At 40.2% G+C, this 22,342-nt stretch overlaps 1 protein-coding gene across 5 annotated transcripts in view; it reads right to left on the bottom strand.

Annotated features, from left to right (window-relative positions):
- Positions 1-22,342, bottom strand: part of RIPK1 (receptor interacting serine/threonine kinase 1) — a 45,254-nt gene that overhangs the window by 17,216 nt on the left and 5,696 nt on the right. For 4 of the 5 annotated variants that reach the window (XM_080656532.1, XM_080656531.1, XM_080656533.1 and 1 more), the window contains exons 2-6: positions 18,943-19,163; positions 17,805-17,961; positions 15,469-15,606; positions 13,915-14,143; positions 11,790-11,939 (exon numbers count right to left, since the gene is read on the bottom strand). In XM_080656532.1, coding sequence (XP_080512658.1) covers positions 11,790-11,939; positions 13,915-14,143; positions 15,469-15,606; positions 17,805-17,961; positions 18,943-19,094 — 826 coding nt within the window. In that variant the 5' untranslated portion in view covers positions 19,095-19,163. The remainder of the gene's footprint in view (positions 1-11,789; positions 11,940-13,914; positions 14,144-15,468; positions 15,607-17,804; positions 17,962-18,942; positions 19,164-22,342) is intronic. The other variant, XM_080656535.1, reaches the window with a different exon arrangement.

The raw sequence follows: 22,342 nt of genomic DNA on the forward strand, positions 1-22,342 counted from the left end.
GCTGGCAAGAGAGGGCAGTTAGGGCCAACCAGGCTGGCAGGGGAGTGGTCAGGGGTTGTTCAGGCTGGCAGGTAGAAGCGGTTAGGGGCAATCAGGCAGGCAGGCAAGTGAGTGGTTGGAAGCCAGCAGTCCTGGATTGTGAGAGAGATGTCCAACTGCCCGTTTAGGCCCAATCCTGGTGAGATTGGGCCTAAACGGGCAGTCGGACATCCCTCGAGGGGTCCCAGATTGGAGAGGGTGCAGGCTGGGCTGAGGAACACACCCCCCCATGCACAAATTTCATGCACCGGGCCTCTAGTATATATATATTATTTCAGAGAGGAGGAGGAGGAGGAGGAGGAGGAGGAGGAGGGGAGAGAGAGAGAGAGAGAGAGAGAGAGAGAGAGAGAGAAACATTAATGATGAGAGACAATCATTGATTGGCAGCCTCCTGCATGCTTCCCACTGGGAATCGAGCCTGCAACCCAGGCATGTGCTCAGACTGGAAATCAAACTATGTGGGTCATAGGTGGATGCTCAACCACCAAGCTACACCAGCCGGCCTTCCATTGATTTTTAGAAAGCATGGAAGGGAGGGAGGGAAAGGGGTAGGGAGGAACAGAAGAAGAAACAGAGGGGGAGAGAGAGGAAGGGAAGGAGGGAGAGAGGTGAGATGCAATTAAGTGACTGGGGCCAGCAATCGAACCTGCCCTTGACTGGGAATGAAACCCGTGACAATTTGGTGCATGGACTGACAATCTAACCACTGAGAAACATGGGCTGGGGCCCATTTTTAATTATTTCAATACTGCTTCACAATGGTTGCACCAGTCTGCATTCCCACCAGCAGTGTTAGTTCTCCTTTTTCCACATCCTCACCAGCACTTGATATTTGTTGATTTATTAATGGTAGCCATTCTGGCAGGTGTGAAGTGATACCTCATTATAGTTTTAATTTGAATCTCTCTGATGATTAGTGACATTGAATATTTTTTCATATGTCTCTTAGCCATCTCTATGCCCTCTTTGGAGAAGTGTCTAGTCAGGTCTTTTGCCCATTTTTAAATTGGACTGTTTGATTTCATTTTGTCAAATTGTGTGAGTTCTTTATATATTTTAGAATTTAACCCCTTATCAGATGTATCATTGGCAAATATGTGCTCCCAAACAGTGTGCTCCCTTTTGAGTATGATTTCTTTTGCTGTGCAGAAACTTTTTATTTTGATGTGGTCTCATTTGTTTATTTTTTCCTTTGCTTCTCTTGCCCTAGGCGATGTATCTGCAAAAATTCTGCTCAATGAGACATCTGAGATTTTACTGCCTATGGTTTCTTCTAAGATTTTTATGTTTTATGACTTACATTTAAGGCTTTTATCCATTTTGAGTTTATTCTTGTGTATGGTATAAGTTGGCGATCTAGTTTCATTTTTTTGCATGTACTAGTATCTGTTCAATTTTCCCAAAACCATTTACTCCATTGTATGTTCTTGCCTCTTTTGTCAAATATTAATTGAGTGTAATGGCGTGGGTTGATTTCTGAGGTTTCTGTTCTGTTCCATTGATCTATGTGTCTGTTCTTGCACCAGTACCAGGCTGTTTTGATTACAATGGCTTTGTAGTATAACTTGAAATCTGGTATTGTGATCTTTCCAACTTTCTTCTTCTTTTTCAAAGTTACTGTGGCTATTCAAAGTATTCTTTGGTTCCATATATATTTTTGGAATATTTGTTCTAGATCTGTGAAATATGCCATTGACTGCTGATTAGGGATTGTGTTGAACCTGTAGATTGCTTTGGATAGTATGGACATTTAAATTATGTTAATTCTTCCAATCCATGAACACAGTATAGGCTTCCACTTGTTTGTATCTTCCTCTATTTCTTTTTTCAATATCCTATAGTTTTCTGAGTACAGGTTTTTACCTCCTTGGTTAAGTTTATTCCTGTATGTATGTATGTGTATATATATATATATATATATATATATATATATATATATATATATATAATTTGCAATGGTAAATGGGATTACTTTTTAGTTTCTCTTCCTGAGAGTTCATTTTGGGTCTATAAAATGCCACCGATTTCCAGATGTTAATTTGTATCCCGCTACTTTGCCAAATTAATTTATTAAACTAGCAGTTTTTTTATGGAGTCTTTAGTGTTTTCTATGTACACTATCATGTCATCTGCAAATAATGACAGTTTTACTTTCTCCTTTCCAATTTGGATGCCTTTTTTCTTCTTCTTTTGTCTGATCACTGTGGCTAGGACTTCCAGGACTATGTTGAGTAAGAGTGGTGAAAGCAGACATCCTTATCTTGTACCTGTTCTTAAGGGAAACGCTTTTAGTTTTTGCCCATTGAGTATGATGTTGGCTGTAGTTTAGTCTTGTATGGCTTTTATTATGTTGAGGTATGATCACTCTATTCCCCCTTTACTGAGAGTTGTTATCAAAAAAGGGTTTAGCCCAGTGTGTCGGCCTGCAGACTGAAAGGTCCTGGGTTCAATTCCTATCAAGGGCATAAGCCCGGGTTTCAGGCTTGAACCCCAATAGTGGGTGTGCAGGAGACAGCTGATCAATGATTTTCTCTCATCATTGATGCTTCTATCTCTCTCTCCCTCTCTGAAATCAATAAAAATTAATTAATTAATTAATTAATTAATGGTGCTGGATTTTGTCGAATGCTTTTTCTGTACCTATTGATATGATCATGTGGTTTTGTCTTTCAATTTGTTTATGTGATGTATTCATGTTTATTGATTTGAGAATATTGTACCAGCCTTGCATCCCCAGAATAAATCCTACTTGATCAGGGTGTATGATCTTTTTAGTGTATTGCTAGGTCCAATTTGCTAATATTTTATTAAGGATTTTGGCACTCTGTTCATCAGGGATATTGGCCTATAATTTTCTTTTTCTGTGTGTGTGATTTCTTTATCTGGCTTTGGAATTAGGATAATGCTGGCCTCATAAAAAGCTTCAGTCTTCCCTCTTCTTGAGTTTTTTGGAATAGTGTGAGGGGGATAGGTATTAGTTCTACTTTGAATGTTAGGTAAAACTCACCTGTAAATCCTTTCGATCCAGGACTTTTGTTTGCTGAGAGCTTTTTGTTGTTGTTTTTTGTTTGCTTGTTTGTTTTTTAGTTCTTCAATTTCTTTTAGCTGTTATCAGCCTATTCAGGTTTTCTGATTCCTCCTGATTGAATTTTATAAGATTGTATGTTTCCAGGAATTTGTCCATTTCATCCAGGTTGTCTAGTTTATTGGCATATATAGATGTTCATAGTATTTTCTTCCCATCCTCTGTATTTCTGTGGTGTCAGTTGTTATGTCACCACTTTTGTTTCTGATTTTATTTATTGGGGTCTTCTCTCTTTGTTTCTTGATGAGTCTGGCTAATAGTTCACATATCTTGTTTATATTTTCAAAGAACCAGCTCTTTTTTTCATTGATCCTTTGTATTTTTTTAGTTTCTTTGTCATTTATTTCCACTCTGGTCTTTATTATTTCCTTCCTTCTACTTCCTCAGAACTTTTCTTGCTGTTCTCTTTGTAATTCTTTTAGTTGTAGGGTTACTCTGAGCTTTTTCTTGTTTCTTGAGGTAGGCCTGTAAAGCTATGAACTTCCCTGTCAGTACTGTTTTTGCTGTGTCCCATAGATTTTGCATTGTTGTGTGTGTGTGTGTTGTTTTTTCATTTTTATTCCAGGAAGTTTTTTATTTCTTGCTTGATATAATTGGTAACCCATTCATTGTTTGATAACATGCTATTTAGCCTCCAGGTGTTTGAATGTTTTTGAGTTTTTTTAATTATAATTGATTTCTACCTTCATGCTGTTGTGTTCTGAGATGCTTCATATGATTTCAGTTTTCTTAAACTTTTAAGAGACTTATTTTGTGTCCTAACTTGTGGTTTATCTTTGAGACTGTCCATTTGTACTTGAGAAGAATGTATATTCTGCAGCTTTGGGATAAAATGTTCTGTAAATAGCAATTAAATCCATCTGATCTAGTGTGATATTTAAGGTTGCTGCTTTCTTGTTTTTTGTCTGGAAGATTTATCCAGTGATGTCAGGGGGATGTTAAAGTCTCCCACTGTGACTGTATTGTTGTCAGTCTATCCCTTAAATTCCATCAAGAGATTTTTATATATTTGGGTGCTCCTGTATTGGGCACATATATGTTTATAAGGGATATATTTTCTTGCAGAATCATTCCCTTTAGTATTATATAGTGATATTTTTCTCTTGTTATACTAGTAGCATTTGTTGTGAAGTCCATTTTATCAAATATAAGTAATGCTACCCCTGTTTTTTTTTGTTTGCTTGTTTCTATTTGCTTGGAAAATATTTTGCAATCCCTTCACTTTCAACCTGTGTGAGTCATTTGTTTTGAGGTGGGTCTCTTATGGACAGCATATATATGTGTCATGTTTTTTTATCCATTCAACTGCTCTATGACTTTTCATTGGAGCACTTAATCCATTTACATTTAAGGTTATTATTGATAGGTAATTATTTATTGCCATTTTTATGCCTATGTTCTTCTCTCTCTCTTCCTTTTTCTTCTTCTTCTTACAATAGTCCCTTTAGCATTTCTTGCAATGCTGATTTTGTGTTAATAAATTCTTTTAGACCTTTTTAGTCTGGGAAGCTCTTTACTTCACTTTCAATTTTGAATGATAACTTCGCTGGACAGAGTCGTATTGGTTTCAGGTCCTTGCTTTTTAATACTTTGAATACTTTATGCCATTCCCTTCTGGCCTGTAGTGTTTCTGTTGAGAAATCAGCTGACAGCCCTATGGGAGCTCCTTTGTAGATAAATGGCTATCTCACTCTTACTGCCCTTAAGATTTGTCTTTAACCTTTGCCATTTTAATTACAATTTGTCTTGGTGTGGGTCTCTTTGTGTTCCTCTTGACTGACTCTCTGTGCTTCCTGAACTTGTGTGACTTTTTCCTTCACCAGGTTAGGGAAGTTTTCTGTCATTATTTTGTCAAACAGGTTTTCTATCCCTTGCTCACTTTCTTTTCCCTCTGGTACCCTTATGATGTGGATTTTGTTCCATTTCATTGTTCCAAAATTTCCTTAAACTCTCCTCGTGCATTTTAAGTATGTTTTTCTTTTTGCTGCGCTAATTGAGATTTTTTTTCTACCATGTCTTCCAAATTGCTGATTCCATCATCTGCTTCATCAAGCCTTTTTTTAATTGCTTTCAGTATTCTTGGTGTCAGATATAGTATTCTTCATTTTTGCCTTGTTCTTATTCATTGTTTATATGCCCCATTTTATGATAATGTAGTGCCCACTATGTTCCTTATAATTCCCATTAAGTTCCTTGTAGTTATCAGTAAGTTCCTTGACCATGCTTATAACCACTACTCTGAAATCTATGTCTGATGAACTGCTTACCTCCATCTCACTTAGGTATTTTTCTGAAGATTTCTCCTTTTCTTTAATTTGGGGATTATTTCTTTGTCTCCCCATTTTAGTTGTCTTTTGGTGCTTATTTCTATGTATTAGATATGCCTACTTATGACTCCCAGTCTTCATGGGGTGGACTTTTGTAGAAAATGTCCTGTGGAACCCAGTAATGTAGTCTCCTTAAACCCCTGAACTAGATGCTCTATGAATGACCCTTTTGTGGGTTATTTGGGCTCCCCTGTTGTAATTGGGTCTTGACTGGTGTTTTCCCATTTGTGGGTGGGACCTCCTTTCAGGCTGGCTAACTGAGAAGCTCAGCCCAAACCACATCATGTGAGCTGTTGTACTGGTGCTGACAGGGCAAAACAAAACAAAACAAACAGGAAACAAACAAAGACATATAAGAGATTCCAACAGCAAAACAACCACAAAAGAAAATATAACTACAAGAGAGAAAAAGAGGATAAGAATAAAACAAAACAAAAAAGAAAAAGGTAATAATACTACAAATAAAATATAAATAAAAACAATACTAGAAGAGGAAAAGAGGAAGAAAAAAGATTCTGAAAGTAAACAAGGGAGAGAAATAAAATAAGAGTAAAAAATAGGAAAAGGAAAACAGTAAGAAAGAAGAGAAATAAAAAAAATGTGAAAAGGTGAAAAAAGATAAAGTGAAAGGAGGGATAGAAAGAAAGAATAAAAATAGAGTAAGAAAAGGAAGAAAGCAAATAAGAGATATGAAAGAAACAAGGGAAAAAAAGAAAAAAAAAGAAAACAATAAAACCAAAGCAATAAAAAAAGAAAAAATATTGAACCCTTCTCCCCGCCCCCCGCAAGGTTGCAGGCTCGATACCCAATGTGAGGCATGCAGGGGGCAGTCGATTGATGTTTTTCTCTCATCATTGATGTTTCTATATCTCTATCCCTCTTCCTTCCTCTCTGAAATCAATAAAAATATACTAAATAAAAATTTTAAAAAAAGAAACATTCAGTACCACCCCAACCTCCATGGAGTCCAATCACCAATGATTTAATCAATCACGTCTACCTAGTGAAGCCTCCATGTAAATCTCTAAACAACGGAGTTTGGAGAGCTTTCAGGTCAGTGACTTCATTGAGTTTCTGAAAGAGTGGCATGTCCAGAGAGTGCATGGGAGCTCTGTAGTACCTCCACTCCCTCTCCACTCCCCAAATACCTTGCTTTATGCCTTCCATTGGCTGTTCCTGAGTTGTATCCTTTATAATAAACCAGTAAATGTAAGTAAAATGTCTTCTGAGTTCTGTGAGTTGTCCTAGTGAATTACCATATCCAGGGAGTGTTATGAGGACTCCTAAATTTGTATTCCAGTTGGGAGGAAGTGTGGGTTGCCTATTTGTATCTGGTCTTTGAAATGGAGATAATTTTGCAGCAGGACTAAGCCCTTAAACCTGTGGAGTCTGACAATAACTCTGGGTAGATAGTGTCAGAATTTAGTTGAAGTCTAGGACATACAGTTAGTGAAACATTTGGTGCCAGAAGCAGTATTAGAAAAAAGACACCATATCCTGGCCAGTGTGGCTCAGTAGGTTAGGCATCATCCCATACACCAAAAGGTTGCCAGTTCGATTTCAAGTCAGGGCACATGCTAGGTTGTGGGCTCAATCCCTGGTGGGGGACTGTGCAGCAAGCAGCTGATACATGTTTCACTCTCACATTGATGCTTCTCTCTCTCCCTCTTCCTCTCTCTCTAAAAATCAATAAAAATATTTTTAAAAAGAAAAAGACACCACAACACAGCACTAAAAAATATGGGTAAATACAAAAGACTTTCTTTCTCCTCTTGCATTTTCTAAACTATATTTGGCAGTTGAAGCATAATTGTAACACTCTCATGTGTTCAAAATGTACATAGAGGAAATATTTAAGGCAATTATATACAGGGGAAGGTAAAGAGAAGTTTTTATACTTCTCTTAAACTGGTAAAATAATATTAGTAGACTCTGATCAATTATGTATAGATTATGTAATACCTATAGCATCCAATAGAAACACTACATTTAAAGATAAGTCAAATAGAATTCTAAAAAATATTCAAGAACTCATAGGAAGGCAGGAAAAAACAACAACAAAGAAAAAAACCTCAAAAAGGCAGATGTGAGTCCTAACATATCAATAATTACATTAACTGTAAATAGTCCAAAAACACCAGATAAAAGACAGAGATTGGCAGAATATTAAAATAATAACCCAACTATTAGTATATGCTCTCATAAGAAACTCACTTCATATATAATTATAGGCAGCTTAATCTAAGAAAATGAGTAAAGATATATCATAGAAAGCAGGGTATATTAATACCCAATAAAGCTATATTAATACCCAATAAAGTGAACTTCAGAGCAAAAAGAATTACTACAGACTGAAAGGGACATTTATCTACACTAATAAAAGAGAAAGATGCAAACTGACTGTACTTTCGCAATGCCCACCAGCCAATCAGGAGTGCGTATGCAAATTAACCTAACAAAGATGGTGGGTTAATTTGCATATGCAGGCGCTGAGTGGCCGGGGGTGGGGTGGAATGCAGGCGTTCCAGGCCTCTGGGCAGTGTCAGAAGGCAGAAAGGCAGCTCTGGCCGGAGCGAAGGCCGTGCAGGCAGCCAGGGGAAGGAAAGCCCATTCTTGCACAAATCTCCGTGCATCAAGCCTCTAGTATAATGATAAAAGGATCAATCCATCAAGACATAGCAATCCTAAATGGATATGCACCAAACAATAGAGACACACAAAAATTAACTCCAAATGGATCATGTTTTCCAGTAAGATATAAAAGGAGTAACTGGCAAGAAAGACAACCAAATATTTAGTTCTGTGCTCTTGTTCTGTTAGCAATGAAGAATTTTCCTTGACAATCATAGAAAAAATTAACAACACAGACCTAAATGTAAAATTGTAAAAATTTTAGAACAAAATATAGAAGAAAATCTTTGGGACCTAACCCTGACAGTTCTTAGACTTGACACTAAAAGTACAATCCATAAGCAAAATAACTAGACTTCATTGAAATAAAAAAAAAAAAAATTTTACTCTGAAAGACCCTGCTATGAGAATGAAAAAACAAGCTACAGATTGGTTGAAAATATGTACAAACCACATATCCAACAAAAGAATACTATACAGAATATACTGTATAAAGAACATTCACAATTCAATAGTAAAAAAAACAACAAACGAGCAATCCAATTAGAAAATGGAAAAGACATAAAGCAATTGTTAGAGTCACCAAAGGAGGAATGCATGAGGCCAAAGGGGTGAAGAATTATGAATTTGTTGGGTCATCTGGATATGAGATGGGCTGAGCCCCAAAATGGCGCCAGCCCACAGAGACTGGGAGTCAGAGGTTTTTAAAGGACTCTAGGGGGGCTTTTTCTGGGTGGAAAATTCTCTGTGCAGGTCAGGATTCTGGGAAACTCTGGAGGGGAGAGATAATGGTCTTAGCAGGTGGGATGTGGTCTAAGCAAGTAGAATGTCCATTGTGAAGTGGCCTGAAGGTCAGTTCCCAGGGGAAGGGGTATTGATTCAATTATTTGATCAGACCTAACAGCAGTATTTCACCAAAGAAAATAAACAGATGGAAAATAAGAAAATAAGTACATGAAAAGATATTCAATGTCATTAGTCATTTGAGAAATGTAAATTTAAACCACAATGAGATATTACATCACACCTACTAGAATGACTAAAATAAAAATACGACAATACTAGTAAATGTGGACAAAGATGGAGAGAAACTAGATCATTCACACACATTGCTGATGGGAATATATAAAACAGTAGAACTACTCTAGAAAACAGTTTGGCAGTTTCTTAAAACCAACCAAACAACTAAACATGAAACTACCACCAACCTAGCTATCTCATTGCTGGGTATTTATTCCAGAGAAATGAAGACTTCTATTCACAGAAAACCCAGTAACATGAATATTTACAGCAGCTTCAGTCCTAATAGCCTAAAACTGGGAACAAACCAGATGTTCTTCAAGTAGTGAATAAACCAACTGTGGTACATCCATACCATGGAATAGTACTCAACGATAAAAAGCAATGAATACCTGGATGAATCTCTAGACCAGCCGTGGGCAAACTACGGCCCGCGGGCCGGATCTGGCCCATTCGGCTGTTTTATCCAGCCCGCGAAGCCGAAAGAGCGGAGGGTTCTCTTGCTCTCCCCTCCGCTCCTTCACCAGCAGCAGTGTTAACATGGCAACGTCGGGAAACACGGCCACAGCTCCTTCTTCTGAGTGGGCGGATTTATATCCACCTGTTCAGTAGAAGGAACAACCTCTCAATCTTCCAGAGGCTCCTTGTAATGCCCGCGGACGCGTCCCCCGACATCACCCTGGGAATGCGTAGACACGTTATCTGGTGATGTAGGGAGACACGCCCCTGGAGAGCACAGTATCAGAGCATTAGCTAAAAAGGAGACCAACAACACCGTTCCCACTGAAGTTGATGTTTTAAAGACCAAAAACCTTTCAACCCAGTCTACATTGCCATCTACATCTACGTCCCGGGCATAATTTGGAAGTTGCACTAAAGAAAATGTTTAATTTACTGTTTACACATTTTGTTCTTTTCTATTTGTTTTAGTTTTAAATTATTTTATTATATTTAAGTTTAATTTGAAAGGCTTTTGTACCTTTCCTTTGTTAGGCAATTTTATTTTGCCTTTGCCATCTTCAATATAAGGTATGTTATTGTGCTATGATTCCTCCATTTTTTGAAGTTTCAAATTATAATAATTAGTGTTTACAATCTTCTTGTTAAAATGTTTGAAATGAATAAAACTATTGAAATAAAAAAAAAAAGACCGTACCCTTTTATGTAATGATGTTTACTTTGACTTTATATTAGTTCACACAAACACTCCATCCATGCTTTTGTTCCGGCCCTCCGGTCCAGTTTAAGAACCCATTGTGGCCCTCGAGTCAAAAAGTTTGCCCACCCCTGCTCTAGAGATTCTAGAAATTCTCTAGAGTCTAGAGAATTATACTGAGTGTCAAAAAGCCAATCCCACAGATTACCAAAAGGTATTTTATGATTCCATTTATGTAACATTCATGAAATAACAAAATTATAGAAATGGAGAACAGTTTAGTGGTTTCCAGAGGGAAGGGAAGAGTGGGATTAGGGAGGGAGGTGGGTGTAGCTATAAAAAGAACAACCTGAGGGACTTTGGTGGCAATGGAAAAGTTCTGCATCTGACTGTATCATTCACAATATCCCAGTTGTAACACTGTACTATAGTTTGGCCAGATGTATCATTGGGGGAAACTAGGTAAAAGGAACATGGGCTGTCTCTTTGTCTCAGCTGCTGCATATAAGTCTACAATTATCTCAAAACAAGAACTTCAATTTTTAAAAAGTGAAAAAGGCATGAAAGAAAAGAAATCAAGCCAGGAGAAGATTTAAGCTGACTGAGCAAATAAGAAAATAGGCACTAAATCAAAGGACCCTTCTAATCCTTTGGTGGTAAGTGGTAGGTGGGGCTTCATTTCTGTTTTCTCAGAGCAGAAACAGGAGGGCAAAATGCTTTAAAGGCTCCTAAGTGATTTCCTACTATTTATTTTTTTTCTTCACCCAATTTTCTTCTTTCCTCTGCCTCTAGGATCTTAGCGAGATCCTTAGTAACATAGAGGAATGGGACAAACCCATGTGAGTGGTATTCACTGTATGCATATGGGAGTTCATTTGTTTATGAATTGTACTTTTAGTGTCAAGTCTAAATGGATAAACAAGTGAATGGATAAACAAAATGTGGCATATGCATATAGTGAATACCACTCAACAATAAAAAGGAAATTCTGACACCTGCCACAACATGAATGAACCTTAGGACATTATTCTCAGTGAAATAAGCCAGTCACAAAAGGAGAAATACTGTATGATTCCTCTTATAATGAGGAACCCAAAGTAGTCAAATTCATAGAGACAGAAAGTAGAATGGTAATTGTCAAGGGCTAGGGTAGGGGCATTAGTGTTTAAAGGGGACAGTTTCAATTTGGGAAGATGGAAAAGTTCTGTGGATGGATGGGAGTGATGGTTGCACAACACTGTGAATGTACTTAATGCCACTGAACTGTATATTTAAAAATGGTTAATATGCTAACTGATGTGATATATATATATATATATTTTAACACAATTTACAAAATTAATTATGAAACAAATTAAATTTTGGGAGGGATAGCATCTTTTCATTGAAGAAAAAATGTTTGAAATCTAGAAAATCAGTTTGAAATCACAAGTGGAACTCAGTTTTTTGAAGACTCAAAGCAACTTTCTGACATCTTACTAGGAAAACCGCCACATCGGTGACTGTACACAGTCCTAAGAGACGCCCTTACCAGGAAATGTTGGCCGCACTTCCGGGTCCGCTTCCCAGCACTGCTTCATGAGGCTGATAATCTCCTTTGGGCAGTACTCAATGATGTCGTCCACATGTGGCCTATTCCCAGATTTAATACATATGATCAGCTGCTGCTCACAGATCGCATCTGTAAAGCAAAGAGGAGCCTCAGTTTAGACTTGCTTTTAGGTCCTACTCTTCTCGGGCATCTCGGGCAGGGAGGTGACAGAACTTGGACCACGCCACTAATCTCTCTCTGCCTGGGACATGCTTTTAGTAAAGCTGTTCATCTGATAGGGGCAGAAGGGCCCTGTGGCAAGGAGCCACACAACATTTCAATTTCTGCAGATGAAAGACAGAATTCACAAGAAAGCTACCTCCTGGTAGAACAAGTGGAATATTAATGAGTGACTTAAAAGGTAGAGTGATGCCAAAACTGGTTTGGCTCAGTGGATAGAGCGTCGGCCTGCAGACTGAAGGGTCCCAGGTTCGATTCCGGTCAAGGGCATGTAACTTGGTTGCGGGCACATCCCCAGTAGGAGGTGTGCAAGAGGCAGCTGATTGATGTTTCTCTCTCATCGATGTTTCTAACTCTCTATCCCTCTTCCTTCCTCTCTGTAAAAAAAAATCAATAAAATATATTTTAAAAAAAAAAAGGTAGAGTGATAATTGCTACTCAAGAAGTAAATACAAGGTTCTGAGAACGCAGTCTTCACCAGATGGTCAGAGAAGGCTTTGTGGAGTCAAGAAAAATAAGGAGTTATCCAGGTAAGAAATGGGGAAGGAGGACTCAGAGAGGATGACTATGGGCTAGGGAAGTAGGATATAAATAGATTGGAGGTTCCGTAAATTATGATGTATCCCAGAAATTATGAGTATTTCAGTATAATTGAGCATATTGCCTAAGGGGAAAAAAAGGAGTAAAGCTAGAGAAAGAAGCAAAAGCCAAATCAGAAAGGACCTAGTATTGCATACTGAGGAATTTGAACTTTATCTTTAAGGCCCCAGAGAATCTTGTAAAAAATTTTTTTTAAACAGATGAGTGAGACGATCATATTTTCTTTTGGGATGACCAGTTGGGCTGCAGTGTGAATGGTGGATGCATATGAGGAGCCTACTGCAGAAATACAAAGGGTTTGACTAAATAGAGTCCAGTGGTGATAGAAACAAGTGGGTGGATTAAAGGTGTATCTTGAATCATATATATACTTTGACTTTGTAAGTTTGGATGTCTGATTGTATGTGGGAGATGAGGAACAAGGCTGAATGATTAAGGTTTCTGGTTGGGCAACTCAGCAGATGGGTGATGATGCCATCGCTGAACATAACAAGAGCTGCAAAGCTGAGTGGGCTACAGGAGAGCAAGTAGATGAATTTGTCTGGGGGAATGTTGCTTTGAGGTTCCTCTGGTACATGGAATAGTTCTAACAGACAAGTGGATCTCTAGGCCAGGGCTAGAGATAAGAGATTTGAGAGACATGGGCAAAGAGGTGATCATTGAATCATGGTAGCTCATAATCACCCAAAGAAGAATGGGTAGGAAAATGTCTATTAGTTTAGGCACTTAACACACTGAAGAATGACTACTTACGTATCTGTTCTACATGAACCATGTCTGTCTCATCCTTACAGTCTCAATTCTGTTAAAGTGCCCATAGAGGTTCTGAAATGAAATAACTCTTGAATGAAGGAGTGAATGGATGCAAGTCATCTGACATGCATGCCTTGTAGGACGAAAGGGTAAGTCCTCACACGCAGGAGCCAGCAAGCTTTCTTGTCCAGGAAGAGTCCTGGAATTTCCCAGCACCTCCTGAGCTTAGATGCATTATCGCGGCTCCTGTTTGTCCTGTGGCCCCTGATTCCTAAACTGAGATTATTCATTCAGTCAATAATCATTTATTGAGCACCTACTATGTTTCTGGCACTGTGTGTGCAGATACTTGGAAAATGGAAGAAGATAAATCAGATGTGGTCCCAGCCCTTGCGGACCTTAAAGTCTAATGGGTAAGACAGACATTAAATGAACAAACCATTATAAATTTTAATTGACTTCATTGAAGGCCATTATCTCATTTAATGATTTTGATGAATACCGAAATCCCACTCCTGTATAAATGTCTTACTTTCATATGGCTCCTTGTTTGCAAATATTGCCCACAGTACTATGGCAAAGCTGTACACGTCCGACTTCTCCGAGGGCCTGGCGTTGATGTCATTCAGGTGCTCGGGCGCCATGTAGTAGAGAGTGCCACCGTTTTTCTTAGATAGACTGTCCGCTTTCCTCTGCTCATTGTGTTCCTCTTTAGTCAACTTACTCCACGTCTTAAAGGACGCAACGCCAAGGTCAGCTATCTGCAAGTGATCAAACCAACAGGATTGTTCTATGAAAATGACAAGCGGATCAGATTTGTCTTGAAATTTGGGGCTCATCCAATAGATTGGAGGTACAGTGAACTTTCCAGAAATGGCTGCAGTGAATAGTGTTAAAATAGCTACTTCTGAACAGACTCAGAAACTTTGTATTTCCTCAGTCATTTAGAAAACCTCCCCTAAGAAATGTCCATGTGAAGTTCTGGTATCTCAATTCTTATGTAATTGGAAAAAAACAGGAAATCTGCTAGAGCAGGTGGTGGGAGGGGAGGAAAGGAGGTGAAACAGAAGACATTTCTGACATGAACAGCAAAACACATTTGTCCTAATTTTTCATTTACTCTGCATATGTTTTCCAACTATTTCTGGAGGAAAAACGGTTAATTTCTTCTGAGCGTGCTTATATAGCAGACAGTGGTGAGGTACTGCACCTTCTATTTTCCAAAATGGTATCCGAAAGCCCATGGATGCTAGTCTCCAAGGGTCCCAAAGACACTGTGGATAGGGCTGTGCTGCTACGGGTTTTGAGTTGGTAGCCTTAACTGAATCTAAGAGAAGATGGGAGGGGAAGGAGGAGAAAAACTGATAAAAAGCAGAGAGAAAAACACCAACATCAGACACACACACACACACACACACACACACACACACACAAAAGAGAGAAGTGGCAGTGCAAAACGACAAAACAATGCAGTGACCGAGAAATCAAAGGTGACAGTTTCACTTCGGCCTCTAGGAATCCAGCATCTGCGGATGAATTCTGGCACGTGGTTATGTAAAACCCACAGATTCTAACATAACAGATATGTTATTAATGTAAAGAAGGAACGTTCCTCTTAAGACAGGAATAAGAACCCATCAAAGACGAGGATGAAGTGTTAGAAGAATCTTCTAGCAAAGAGGAACACCTGTGAAAGCAGTCCCACAGTCCTTACCCCTAGACCGCTTCCCCTTTCAGATTTTTGCACTTGGATCCCTGCTGCCAGAGCCAATTAGCTATGATGACCCCACCTACTTAAATATAAAGTGAAGGACAACAAAATCCCTTTCTTGTTTCCTTTCCTGCGATGAAAAGAGTTGGAAGTTTTCAAAAGGAAACATAAAAAATGGAGGTGAAAGTACACAAATCCATAAAAAATATAAACTCCATCAAGTCTGTGTCTTTCTTTTCAGTCCTTGGCACCACCGTCACCATGAGAAACTGAGGCAGGTCTTCCTTTGTAGTCACCGTGTACAAACATGGATTTACAGTGAAGAGTTACAACTAAAATCACCCAAGCTTCTACAGCCTTTGGATTATGGTTTACCTTAATGTGAAAGTTGTCATCAACCAGGATATTTTCAGGCTTTAGGTCCTTGTGTATTACACCTTCTCCATGTAAATAGCACATTCCTTCAATGGTCTCCATAATTATCCTTCCTTTTACAGAAAGGGGGATGCTGATCTAAAACAAGTAACATTAAGTGTATGAAATGGAAAGGCAATCAAACACGCCAAAGCAACTGTTTCACTCAAGAGTAGTGGGGGCTGCACATGAGGACGCAGTTACCTGCCTTCTCTCCGCTCTGCAGCACTGCGGACATTGCAAAACAGGCTCCCTTTTGAAGAAAGAGTTCGCCATAGGTGCTGAGGGTATTAATGGTGTGTTTTTCAGTGTAAAACTAAAACTTCCATGACAATATGCTAATATATAAAAATGATATACAATTAAGCTCCTTGAGAATAAAAATTATTATTATTATTATTATTGTTGTTGTTGTTGTTGTTGTTGTTGTTGTTTAGGATGTATGCTTACTACCTAGCATCCTGGAATGTTTGGTGAATGAATGGGTAAACAGACAAAAAACAAACATTCTCTATGGTATACTAATATGATGTTCTACTATGTATTAAATATGTGAAAAATGTCATGGAAATGTGTGCATGAAATAATGTTAAAAGAAAAAATTCAAGGGAATGTGCTTACACTGATTAAAAACATGGAAAGATTAATCAATGAGATAATATAAGGTCCTTAATGCTGAAATGAATGTATTATCTATTTTGTGACTTTATCAGGCACTTCAGGTTTTGTAGACTCTCAGGTCATTCTTACAATTGTATTCTAGTTACATGAACATCTATGTTAATATAGAGAATTCCAGTTTTTACTTACAGTAGTTAAACATTAGATTTGTTTAACATCATGAAACAAACTCTGTGTGTGAGAGCATAGTCCCTAGTTTACAAATAGGCTGCTTCCTAAAAATGTATGTGCCTGTTGGTTGTTGGTAAACAGGAAACATTTAAATGCTGGATGTTAGACTCCCAAGCAAAGCCCCCAAACCATATCTGCCTCATACCGCAGCTGAACTGCAGTATTTACAGCCTGATCACCACCGTACAAAAATGGCCAGAGATCCTTCCGTCTTCCACGGTGTACCTTTGCAGTTAGGAAAAATTTCTGAGCAAGCACTGTAGATCCCTTTCACATCCCTCTTTCTGTTTCTCTCCCTCCGTCCTCCTGACTTTCTTGTTGAGCCTGTCAGTGCACCTTATCTTTGCCTGCTTCCTTCATGCACCTGATCTTATCTAGTTTTGGAGAGAAGAACAATCTGATCAAATGATAATACAATGTGTACAAGTGATTATCTTGTATCTTGTATCTTTCCCACAGGTATTTGTGAGAGATGTCTGTGACTTAGAAGAATTGGCATAGCTTCGGCAGCTATGAGGCCAGGGGAGAAAATGGAAAAGTGGAGGATGTTTGCCATAGAGACAATCATATCCCACCACCCTCACAGACAATCTATGCTTTGCCAAACCCAGTTATTTGCAGTTTTCCAAATTTGGCATACTCTCGTTCCTTGGCACATGCCATTCTCTCTGCCTGGAACACTTACCCCTAATTCTCTGCTTTCAAAACCTCTACTTGTCCTTCAGGTTTTTGCTCAAGCATCCTCCTTTTGGAATCCTTTCCTACCTGTCCCATGCTAGAGTGTGTTTCTCTCCTCCGTGTTCCCATAGCACACAATGAAGTGGTCTATCAAAACATCACGCACTATTTGCCCCCTTTACTTGTCTATGTCTTATTTGCTACTGTTTCCTAAGCAATTAGCACAAGGCCTTCCTCTTAACAGATACATAAACTTTTAAAAATGCTTTAGACTTATTTGGTTTTGGTAAACTTGTTATTTTCCTATTTTAAGTCTTACTTCTCCAGTGTTGTTGCCTCTAATGCTATACATTTAAGCTGTAAGTTTCTTAAATGGTATCAATGTGCAATCATTAATACTCCTTCTCATACAGGCCTTTATAGAATACACTCTTTAATCAATCAGTTAATATGTGATTGTTATCCATTGTGCATATACCCCTCATCAGACCCTGTGCTTCATGCAGAGAGGGCCTGTCTCTGAATTGTGGATCTCAGAGTGGCTGACAGCAGGGACCCAGACAACTGTCTGCAGGGAGGAGAGAAGGGCCCGGCCACCCTCTGGGCAGGGAGAGTCACGGAGGATTTAATGAGGGATTGACCAGAAAATCCAAAATATCTAACAATTTGCGGAAAGATTATTTTCACCAACATCTACAAAAGAACACGAAGCATAACCATCTCAGACAAGTGCACAGTCACCCTGGGCTCTGTGGGGTGGAGCGCACCTCGGCCTTCAGCACGTGCATCAGGTTGCCCTTCTCCATGTACTCCATCACCAGGGAGTAGTTCCCCTCCTCTATGATGATGCCCAGCAGCTTCACCACCCGCTCGTGTCTCAGTCTGTGCATCATCTTGCCCTCCTCAAGGAGGGACTCGTTGTACCTGTGGGAGGGAAAGGTACTGTGAGGATGGGCAGTTAGCTCCTCTTCCCTTTGTGCCCCCGCCAGTGCAGCCCACATCTCCCGGGCATCCTGGTGCACGTGCTTTTGTCACTACTTGTTGTACTGGTCTCTGCCAGGCACTGACTACAAGCTGTAGAAGGCAGAGTGGTTTTTCCTTCCCAGTGGCTGGCAGTGAGCCCTTAAGAAATATCACACTGCTGAACCAACGAGAGAACAGTAACGTGAAGAGCAGCAACAACACACGGTCTGAGAAAAGGACAGTGCTGGGCAGTGTAAGGAAAATGCAGCCTCTCTCATAACCACTGTGGCAAGAAGGGATGTAAAACAGTACTACCAACTGTTTTAAACAGAGAGTTCCTGGAACCGCTAAGTAATGAACCACTTTCTTTTCTTTTCCATACTTAGGGCTAGTCCTCACCAAACATGTGGAGCAAGTCTATTTTCACTGATCTCTCCCATTTCCTTTTCATCACCTTCCTCATCACCTTCCTCAACACCATCTCCTTCCCTTTCTCTACTTTAAAAAAATACATTTTTTTATTGATTTGAGAGATGAAGGAAGGGAGAGAGAAACATCAATGATGAGAGAGAATCGTTGATCAGCTGCCTCCTGCATGCCCCACACGGGGGATCGAGCCCATAACCCAGGCATGTACCCTGACTGGGAATTGAACTGTGATCTCGTGGGCTTTGTCTACTTTATTGCCTTCATTTCTCATCCTTTATTTACCAGCTGTAACCTTTTCATCAACCAGCCTCAAAATCCTTGTCAGCTAGCTATACAGTGACAATAACCACCTTGTAGGGTTGTTGGACATGAGCCCGTGTGCTGACACTTACATCATGGTCTGTCTCATTCTAAAGCCAGTGCCAGCCTTCCCCACTGCAGCCCTGTACCTCCACAGCCTCCGCCCCCTGGGGCCAGCCCATAGTGGGCCCACCTGCCCCACTCCCCACTCACTCTGTTCGCTTAGGCCCCGTGTACACCTTCTTCAGTATGACCAGCCCATGGGATCTGTGTAAACACAAGGACACCTTCCCGAAGCCCCCGCTGTCTAGGTGCTTCGTCTCCAGGAAGTCACTGGATTTCATCTTAATGTCATCCAAAGACATGTCTGGTTTCCTTCCGTTGCGCAGAATGCTCAAAAACACAGCACCTTTTCTTCACCTCAGAGCTGTGCCCTGTAAAGAAAACAAGAAACCATCTCAGTGCAGAAAACTCATTATACTAAAACCACGTGTTTGGTGGACCTCGATTTTTTGAGGATAGACTTATAATGAACGTTTCCCCATATAGCTAAGAATCACAGAAGACCACAACTTTGATTCCTCAGACTTTCATTGCTGGCAACATACAGGACTATAAAAGTTTGAAAACCCTCCTGCTACAAAGGACCCATATATGTTGGGTAACACAATACAAACACGTATTCCCATGCACAGCTAGGTCAGCAGGAAGGAAAACCCCAGGGACTGAACACAAACAGGGCACTGGCCACAAGCCGTGACCCAGACAGTAACTGCTGTGGACTGAATGTTCGGGCCACCCCCAAATTCACACATTGAAGTCCAATAAGTAGTATTAGAAGGTGGCGTATTTGGAAGGTAATTTGGTCAGGAAGGTGGACTTTAGTTTCCTTATAAAAGAAAGGAGGGAGTTTTCTTTCTCTCTCCACCACGTGAGGACATAAGAAGATGGCCAGTAAGGGAGCCCTCACCACACATGGGTCTGCTGGCACTTGACGGTGGACTTCTTAGCCCCTAGAACTGTGAAAAATAAATGTCCTTTGTTTAAGACCCCCAGTCTGAAATCTGTCCTAGCAGCGAACTGACTAAGACAGTGGCCCTCTGGGCACAACTAACTCGCTATCCAGAGGCCAGGGACCAAAGCCCAGATGGGACAACAGCTGAGGTCAGGAAATGCAAGAAGAGGGTTGAAAGAAAGATACCCCTTAATACGGCACTCCTCGGTGTGCTCCCCTACTCCTCCGTGAAAGGATGGATTAGAAAAAAAGCAGCCTATTAGCAAAGGAACTCATCTTAGACTGGGCCTAGGGTATAAAAAATGTCTGTGTGAATTCATAACCTTGGGCCTGTCCTCAACTAGACTTGAGCTTTGAATGTAGCCAGGATTCTTATAGCCATGATTCCCCAAACCAAGAACTTTTACATAGAAAGTGGTCACAGACTGATGGCATCCCTGGATTATAATGCTAAAGCAAACACAACACAATCCAGCCAGGCCAGACAAGATTCCCAGAAATAAAGAACTCCCTTTCCAAAATTATAAAACACAAAGAAAAATTTCATCATGAACCAGACTCAGCTGAATATTAGGCATTATAGGTAATTAAATTGCCGAATAGCTCTAAGGTAATCTTATATAATAAAGAGGTAATATGCAAATTGACCCTCACATCCTCACAATATGGCTGCCTATGACCAGGCTGGCAGGGGGGGTTAGTGAGGGATGACCAAACAACTGAACAAGCAGGCTGCATGGGGCAACCAGGCCGGCAAGGGGGGGTCAGTGAGGGACGACTAAACGACTGATCAGCAGGCTGCGTGGAGCAACCAGGCTGGCAGGGGTGTTAGTAAGGGATGACCAAACAACTGATCAGCAGGCTGCGTGAGGCGACCAGTTTGGCAGCTAGGGGGGGGGGGGGTTGGGGGGCAGTTAGGGGCAACCAGGCAGGCAGGCAGGTGAGCAATTAGGAAACAGCAATCCAGGATTGTGAGAGGGATGTCCGACTGCTGGTTGAGGTCCGATTCCCAGGATCGGGCCTAAACTGGCAGTTGGACATCCCCCAAGAGGTCCCGGATTTGAGAGGGTGCAGGCTGGGCTGAGGGGACCCCCCCCCCCCCACAATGCATGAATTTCGTGCACCGGTCCTCTAGTTATGAACATAAGAAGGAATTTGAAGAATATAAAAAGAACGATGCACTATCTAAAAAAAAAACAGGAAGATGTGAAAAGGATGAGGATTTGGAGAATTTGTACATCAATGCTATGAAATATACAATGTATACAATTTCCAAGAAGAACTATCTGTTTCATCCTTCTAGTCTTCTTCCATTCACTGTATTCATTGTTTCCCTAAACTGAAATGATGAATAAAAATCCATGGGGCAGCACAAGACACTACTACACATTCACCAGAATATACAAATAATGGTGAAAATATGAAGCAATTGGAATTCCCATTGTGTTGGTGGGAGTATAAAATTGTACAGTCACTTTGGGAAAAGGTCTGGCAGTTTCTTATAAAACTAAACATATACCTATACTATGACCCAGCAATTCCAAGCCAAGAGAAATGAAAACATATGTCCCAAAAGACTTGTGCAGTGTTCATAGCAGCTTTATTGGTAATAGCCCCAAACTGGAAACAGCTATTTATCAATAAGAGAATGGGAAAAAAAATCCCTGTGGTATATTCATACAATGGAATACTACCCAGCAATAAAAAGAAACAAACTACCAATACACACAACAATGTGAGTGAATCACAAGTACATTGTGTTGAGTAAAACCTTTTACAAAAGAATGTATACAATATAATTCCATTTATATGAAGTTCTAGAACAGTCAAACTAATCTGTGTTGTTAAAGGAACACTGGTTGCTGGGGCTAGAGTAAGGATTGAGTGGGATGAGGCATGGGGGACTTTCTGGGGTGAAGGTAATGTTTTAGAATCTTGGGAGGGGGGGGGCTTAGGGTTATACAGACATAAGCATTGGCCAATACTCAGCAGGTAATACTCCTAGGAACTGCAGGTAAACTTTACATCAAAAGAAAAGTATGTAAACATACTGAACTCTAGCAAGTGGTGTGCATGCTGAAATACTTAGGGGGAAGTATACTGATATCTGACTTATTTGCAGACAGACTGGTGGATAGAGAAAGGGATAAGTGATGGATGGCTATGCAATAAAGCAAGCAGAGTAAAATTATGTTAATGGTGCATATGTGTGAGTTTACTGTAAAAACTTTTTAACTTTGCACTTTGAAGATTTTTTATAATAAAACTAGAGGCCTGGTGCACGAAATTCGTACACTGGAGGGGGGTGTCCCTCAGCCCAGCCTGCACCCTCTCCAATCTGGGACCCCTTGGGGGATGTCCGACTGCTGGTTTAGGCCCGATCCCTGTGGGACATCCCTCTCACAATCTGGGACTGCTGGCTCCCAACTGCTCGCCTGACTGCCTGCCTGATCACCCCCTAACCACTCCCTTGCCAGCCTGATTGATGCCTAACTGCTCCCTTGCCAGCCCAATCGCCCCCAACTGCCCTCCCCTGCTGGCCTGGTAACCCCCAACTGCTCTCCCCTGAAGGCCTGGTCCCCCCCAACTGCCCTCCAC

The sequence above is a fragment of the Plecotus auritus genome, assembly GCF_963455305.1.
Source record: "Plecotus auritus genome assembly, chromosome: 2".
Lineage (NCBI taxonomy): Eukaryota > Metazoa > Chordata > Mammalia > Chiroptera > Vespertilionidae > Plecotus > Plecotus auritus.